This window comes from Cervus canadensis, chromosome 25, assembly GCF_019320065.1.
Source record: "Cervus canadensis isolate Bull #8, Minnesota chromosome 25, ASM1932006v1, whole genome shotgun sequence".
NCBI lineage: Eukaryota > Metazoa > Chordata > Mammalia > Artiodactyla > Cervidae > Cervus > Cervus canadensis.
The window spans coordinates 25,206,631-25,214,016 of NC_057410.1; the positions used below are offsets into that span (position 1 = coordinate 25,206,631).

Genomic DNA, 7,386 nt, shown 5'->3' on the forward strand with positions numbered 1-7,386 from the left:
AAATGCCCTATACACTCACGTTGCTTAGTCACATGTAGCTATTGGATACTTTGAAAAGTAAGTGGTGCAACTGAGGAACTTTTAATTTTATAAATTTTTAAAGCTAAATAGCAATATATGACTTGTAGCTTTTATATTGGACAGTGCAGAGCTAAATGCCTACTGGCCAGAGTCATAGGAAAGATCAGGACTAAGTATGTCTTGGCTAGCCAGACACTGACATATGCTCTGCACTGACCATTCAGGTCTAGTTCAGCAAAAAAGTCCAGCAGTAACTCCTCACCTGTAAATGGAAGGCCTGTCCCTACTTTCTGCACCCAGAGGCTGGGAGGCAGACCCTCACCAGAAAAACCTCAAATAATACACAACAGTCATCTTTTAAGGGTTTATTATGTATGAGGACCTATGCTAAGCATTTCATATATCACCTTGGTTTTATTCTTACCTCAATCCTATGAGGAAGGTTTAACTACACTTAATAAATGAGAAACTAAGAGAGGTTCAGAGGCTCAGAGAGTTTAAGTGTCTTCCCAGCGTCACACAGTTAAGTGGAAGAGTAACTCTTTTAACCCAGCCATTAACCACTATTCATTACTACTATCAGGCTTTGAGATTGTTTGATATGCCTCTCAAAAACCTTATATTTGTTATTCCATTTCAAACCTCATGGACATAACAATAGTATAGATACCTGTAATGAGAATTCCAGGTCTGATGTGCATAAAGACCTATGTGCATAAAGTGTAAGGAGAGAGGGTGATGGGAACCCTAAAGAGATTCCTGAGCCCCTAAGAGATTGCTCTTTGGAATATGCTTTTTTCTGCAGCCCTTATTTCTTTTTAGATTCTATATCAGAGATGCAAAAGCTGCTGGCAGGACTTTTAAAAACAAGCATGACAGACCGTCAACCTCAATTATAATAAGCCCACCTAGCCTGGAGCCAGGCAATAACAAGGTCATAGCTAAAAATCACACCCAGATTTTGTCCATTTTTCCCAACTAAGTGCATTGACAGAGGACCTCAGGCTCTTCCAGTTGGCAGAACTCTATGCCTTTCCTATGAAGGATACCATTCAGGTCACCCTTTTAAGTTGTTGGAGGAGGTATTAGGCCACTTAGGACCTAGGGCTGCTGGGGAAGGGGTGGGAGTAAAGGCAGTTAGGACCAAACTTTCCTAGCTGAACCCATCCTCCTACTGAGGTGGTGGGTCAATAAGAACAGAAGCAATAGCCTTTGACACCTGGAAAAGGTAACAAAACTTCAAAAGTGTGAAAGGTATGAAAAAAGCAAAGAACATCCATTTTAATGAAAGGCACTTGGGGAGATGAGGGGCAGGGAATGGGGGTTGATCGGGGCATTATTTCTTCCTTTATTCAACTCTCTTAAAAAGTTAAAATCTTCACAACACTTTAGTCCCTCCCTTCACACTACTTCACAGTTCTTAGATCGTTAGGAACAAGGGTCTTTCTTCCCACCCAAATGTATTCTGTGTTCCAACAAATCCCAAGGCCCCAGGAGGGAAGTGAGGGCAGCGTGTGGCAGCTGGCCACTAGAGGGCGATGTTTCTGTAGTTAAGGGGGTTGTGAGAGCCTGCAAATTTGGATGGGAGTGGCAGTCAGTTGGTTACCTGTATGGGAGAACAGGGTAGAAAAGAAAGTTTGGAAAGATAAGTAGTTAAGTTTTAGGGTGATGGTCCTGAATGAATGAGGGGTAAGGAATAGGAACAAGGTTGGAGGAGTAAAAACCTTGATTCTCTACCAAAGGCCACAGTCATCACTCCTGAGAAAAGAAGATACTGGCCCTGAGTGCTCCCCAGACACAGAGAAGTCAATTACAAAAAGATTTCTCAGTTTATTTGCATATTTACATTGTCACTCCTGGGAGCCAGCTCCGCTTCAGGAGTCCTCAGCTCCCCTCACCCAGCCAACACCCAGAACCTACAGAGGAGACTAGGTCCTGAATAAACAATGCCCAGGACTCATATCCCAACCCCACAGGTTATCACAGTTCATTTATTTAGCAAAAACAGAGCTAGAGGACAGTGCCCATGAGACATCCTTGCCTCTTTGTAAACATGGACAACCAGGCCACTGGAGCCTGGGTAAGTGTGCAAACACGAGGGTACCTCACTGTGTACCTAGAGGGTCAGGGACACAGTTGGCAACCAAACAAACCCGTGAAGTCCTGAGGGTGCCCCCACAAGCCCCCACTGGAGCTTGGAAAGTACCAGGAGCAGAATCAAGGCAGCTGCCCCTTGCTCAAGGGCTCATCTCCGGGCTCACATGAGATGGCAGCGGCGCTCTTGCCCATATGAATTCTCCACCCGGGCAATCTCCTGGATGACTTTGGTGAAAATGCCTTGAGTCAGCTGCAAGGGATAAGGATTCAGGGCAAAAAAGATTGGTTGAGTTCACTGCCAATACCACCCAACTCTCAGGTGAATGCCCCACTCCCCCACCATCCCCACCACCAAGCAGTGGCATGAAAAGAAAAACGCTGCTACCCCCACCACCTTCCTTCTCTTCAGGCCAAGTACCTGATTATTTCGAGCAGATGACTCCATAAATGTTGCACCCCAGGATGCTGCCAGCTTCTTCCCCTCAACAGCCTGGACCTCCCTAGAAGCAAATTCAGGACATGAAAATGAAGAATAGCAGTGGGCCCCATGTTCTCTGAAAAATCTTTACAGAAACTAGACTTCCTCTGACTCATCTCATTCCAAGGTTTGGGAGAAGATCTGGGGAAGAAGAAAATAACAAGAAAACAAAGGAGCCTAGGATTGAGGCTTGAAATATGAAATTACAGCCTTTGAGATAGAAGGATCATTTTGTCTTAATCTTCAAGTTAGAAACGAAGAGGTAAAACGACTGGTTCAAATCAGTGGCAGAGCCAGGACAAGAGCCTGACTTATTTCTAGACCAGCTCACTTTCCTTTGCCTTAAGCTACAGAGTTTTCCGTACCTGTCTGGAGAGAGATCGGCCTTGTTTCCCACCAGCACCACCGGCAACCTGGGAGGAAACAGCAGTTACAACAGAATCCCCTCTGTTCCCCATGGACCCCACCTCCTTCACATCATAGCTGGACAAATCCCCATCAAACCAGATAGGATCTACGTCCCAGCCTCCTCCTTAATTTGGATCAATACTCCCCTCTGCCCTCCCTCTTGCCTGGTGTCCACACTATGTCTTTATCCCCCGTGCCATGTACCGGGTTTTCCCGTGGCCTTCATGTAGCTTTTGGTACAGACTCTCAATGACTTGGAAGCTTTAAACACAAGAAAAGAATCTTACAGTTTTATTCTGGGACAGCCCTCAGGTCCTCCCAAGTCCCCCACTCTCAACCTTGGTCACTTACCTATGCAGAGAGGTGACAGAATACACAAGCACATAGCCATGGACCCCAATGATGAATGAATAGGGCAGAATGCTGTACTCATCCTGACGAGAAACAGAAACATCAGTACCTTGATTCACAAGACTCAGATGGCCAAGTTTGGTGGGCTGCATCCTGGGGACCCTCCCTGTGGCACTCCACACTCCAGTCACTTCTATCCGACAAGTTATTTATAGAGTAGCTCCAAACAGCACTGCACACTAAAATACTGCTAAAATGCTTTTCTTTTCATACTGCTTTACAGACGAGCCTCAGAGGCTACCAGACTTCATCTCCCAGGACTGAACTGCCACATTTAGACACCCTACCCCAAACTGGTACCTGCCCTGCTGTGTCCACCAGGTGTAGGTGAAACTCATCTTTGCCAACAGTCACTATCTTGCTGTAAGCTGAAAAGAAAAGAAAACTTGACTGTGAGGTGCCTTGTAGGGCGAGCAATCTGTGTCCCTATATATTAACACAGATGGGCCAGGTTCAAGGAGCTCTCCAGGAAACTTAAGATACAATGTTAGGCTTCTTATTGTCTACACATGCACTATCCTGGACTCAGTATTTTGGAAAATGCACAATCTAGCTCCACTCACAGAACAGGACTGATAGAGAAGAGATTAAATAGCTAATTAAATCATCCCTTTGGCACCCGGAAAATCCCAAAGTGTGGCCTTGGGTGGGGCACCCAAGCCCTCCCTAACCCACCCCAAGGGGAGAAATTTACTCACTATTCTCCACAGTAGGATCATAGTCTTCCAGGAACTCGCCCTCCACAAATTGATGTGCTAAAGATGTCTTCCCTGTGGGAAGCAGAGGTAATTGTAGCCAAATCACCCATCCACATGCATTTCCTCTGTCCTTTCGGGCTGTGGCCCTGGACTAAAGGAAACCCCGAATTAGCATCCTAGCCTGTGAATGCCCCATGCAATGCTTTCCCTTAGACTCCTTCACCCTCTTTTCGCCCCAGGTCTCTGCACCTTGGCCACCGGATGCATACAGTAGCGACGCAGGAAGCCTTTCCTGCTGTCTTTCCCCACCCCATTCCTGGGAGGATCCGGATTCCCCAGGATTCAGTCCGCCTTGCATCCGACACCTGAGACTTGCCCCACCCAGACCGCGCCCCCGCCATCAAATCCTGCCCCCACCTCCACCCCCCAGAGTAACGAACGCTGAGGACCACTGTGGTGTTCAAGCAGTGAGCCCATGTTAACTCTTCCATGCTCCAGCTTCCTGCCGCCTTGAACACTACCACCACCCCAGCCTTTCCCACTCCAACCTTTCAGTCCTCGCTCTACAAGCTGGTTCTAAGGATGCCACCATTTCTCCCTGGGTCGCCTTCCCGCGGCAGTGCGCCTCCTCTGGCCACAAAGCCGCGGTGCATCGGTGCTCTGCCCTAGACGGAGACTCACCTACAGAACGGTATCCGAGGATGACCACCTTCCTGTAGCGAACTAACGGCATGGCAGGAGCCAGCCCCGAGGGGCTTGCAGAACTTGGAGCTGAGAGAGCCCCAAGAAGAGAAAGTCTCAGTGCAGGCAGGTGTGGCAGCCGGCACAGGAAAGTCGCTCACTCTGAAGCTGCCAGGGGCAAACTAGAGGGAAACCAAAACAAGCGCCGCGCCCGGAGCTGGCCACGTGATCACAACACAGCAAGACAGGCGAGGGAGCCGGGCGACCGGGGAACTACACTGCCGCGCCGCTCAGGGCTCCGCCCCCCAGGCCGCTCGCCATTGGTCCATTAGAAAGGATAGGGGCGGAGCCGTTAGCAGGAGGGAAGGGCGGGCCTCACGTGGAGCGGGAGAAAAAGGAGTTGCGCATGCGCACACTAGACCCGGTTCATTCATAAAGAAACAGAAAGGAACCCGGGGTCCTAGAGGTGTTTGCGCGTTTGAAATCTAGCAATAGTGGCTGCAAAGAATCGTGGATGGAAAAGCGTTGTGGCTGGACTGGAACTTATGGTCAAAAGATTCTAGGTCTCCCTTCGGCAAGATCTCCGGAGTCCTTGGGTAGGGAAAAAAGGCCAAAGTTGTAATATATCCTCCTCCAAACTTTAGCCCCAGATATTTTATTGTCAGGTTTCTGTAGTCTTCCAGGATCTAACTTCGGAACTGCGATTCTTATTCCTTGAAAAATTGTTAGAATTTGTGGCCAAGTCCTCTGAGGGTTAGCTGTTATCGTTATCACAATCAAAGCATTCATTCAACAAATATTTATTAAGCATATACTATTGTTGTAGTTATTGCTCTATCTTTGAAGATAGAATGATGAACACAATAGATAAGGTCTGTGAGTTCACAAGCTTAAAATTGAGTTGGGAAGAAACAAACATAAGTAAATGTTAGGTAATATTAAGTGCAACAAAAAAAGTAGTGTTACAAGGGACTTCCAGGTGGTCCAATGCAGAGTACTCTTTGGTCCCAATGCAGAGGGCAGGGGTTCAATCCCTGGTCAAGATACTAAGATCCCACATGCGGCAATTAAGACCCTGCCCAGCCAAATAAATAAAAATAAAGGGGGGGGGGACTGTGATCAGAAATAACTGGATTAGTCATTAGTGACACAAATAGTGACTTTTCATTTCAAAAGAAGCCCCATTTAAGCTGAAGTTCAAATGACAGTAAGCAGCCAGCTAGCTAAAGATTCAGACAGAAGAATACACCAGCACTAGGATGGAAATAAGTTTGTTAAAATCCAGAAAAGAGAGAGAGGAAGCCAGTTAGGCTAAAGTAGATGAAGTCTAAGAGAATTGCAGGTGCTAGCCCATGTAAAGTAGTTTGGGCTAATTCTAAATACCTAGAAAGCTGCTGGTGATGGCTGTTGATGGTGTTATTAAGTAAATTGGGGCATGACATGATCTGAATTGTGTTTCTAAACGATCTTTCTGACTGTGGAGCATGGATTGGGGTTTGAGAGAAACAGGATAAGTGGAACAAACAGGGAGATCAGCAAGGAGACTGTTATTTGTAGGCCATGTAAGGGGTGAGAGTGGCTTGACTAGAGTGATAGTGATGAATGAATTTCATTCAGAGAATTTGGGGTATGTTTTGAGGCTGAGGTTAAGCTCAATTGCTTGCCGAAGGTATGGATACAGAAGGTGAGGGAAGAAAAAGAGGAAAGAAAACACCTAAATTTAAAGAGAGTTTTACTTTATGCCAGGAGCATTGCACTGTCATCTTATTTAATATTCACTACAGCCTGAGGTTGTTAATTGGCATTGTTCATGCATTCGTCAACAAATATTTATCAAACAACCACCACGTCCCAGTCACCCTTCCAGGTGATTAGAATACAGCGGTGAACAATACAGACAAGGTCCTTGCTTACAAGGATCAAGTATTCTTTTGGGAAAAGACCAACAATCTATAAGTAAACAGTAAATAAGTTACTATTTGAAAAGTAATAACTGCAATGAGAAAAAATAAATAAGACATTAGTGGGCTAGAAAGTAACTTGGGGTGTTATTCCTCTCTTTTTATTTTTTTTTTTCCTCTCTTTTTAAAATAATTTTATGTATTTATTTTTTTGGCTGTGCTGGGTCATTGTTGCTGATTGGGCATTTCTCTCTTTGCAGAGAGCAGGGGCTACTGTCTAGTTGCATTGCTTGGGCTTCTCATTGCAGTGGCTTCTCTTGTTTTGGAGCACAGGCTCTAGGCATGTGGGCTCAGTAGTTGTGGTTCCCAGGCTCTAGAGCTCAGGCTCAATAATTGTGATTCACAGGCTTAGTTGCTCTGTGACATGTGGGATCTACCCAGACCAGGGATAGAACCTGTGTCTCCTGCATTGGCAGGCAGATTCTTTACCACTGAGCCACTAGGTAAGCCCCATACACTCTTTTTATGTATCCTAGAAAGCCTGAGGAGGTAACATTTGTGCCCGTGACTTGAGTTGTTGCTGCTGTTTAGTTTCTAAGTCATGTCCAAGTCTTTCAGACCTCATGGACTGCAGCCAGCCAGACTCCTCTGTCCATGAGATTTCCCAGATGAAAATACTGGAGTGGGTTGC

At 46.2% G+C, this 7,386-nt stretch overlaps 1 protein-coding gene across 1 annotated transcript; it reads right to left on the reverse strand.

Moving 5' to 3' along the window:
• Positions 1-1,831: 1,831 nt before the first annotated feature.
• Positions 1,832-5,084, reverse strand: RHEBL1 (RHEB like 1). Its single transcript, XM_043447274.1, has 8 exons — positions 4,795-5,084; positions 4,114-4,185; positions 3,716-3,783; positions 3,356-3,438; positions 3,209-3,265; positions 2,962-3,009; positions 2,537-2,618; positions 1,832-2,368 (listed from the first exon to the last, which is right to left on the reverse strand). Exons 1-8 carry the CDS (start codon positions 4,844-4,846, stop codon positions 2,279-2,281), a joined length of 552 nt encoding a protein of 183 aa, XP_043303209.1. The 5' UTR covers positions 4,847-5,084; the 3' UTR covers positions 1,832-2,278.
• Between the last annotated feature and the right edge of the window lie 2,302 nt (positions 5,085-7,386).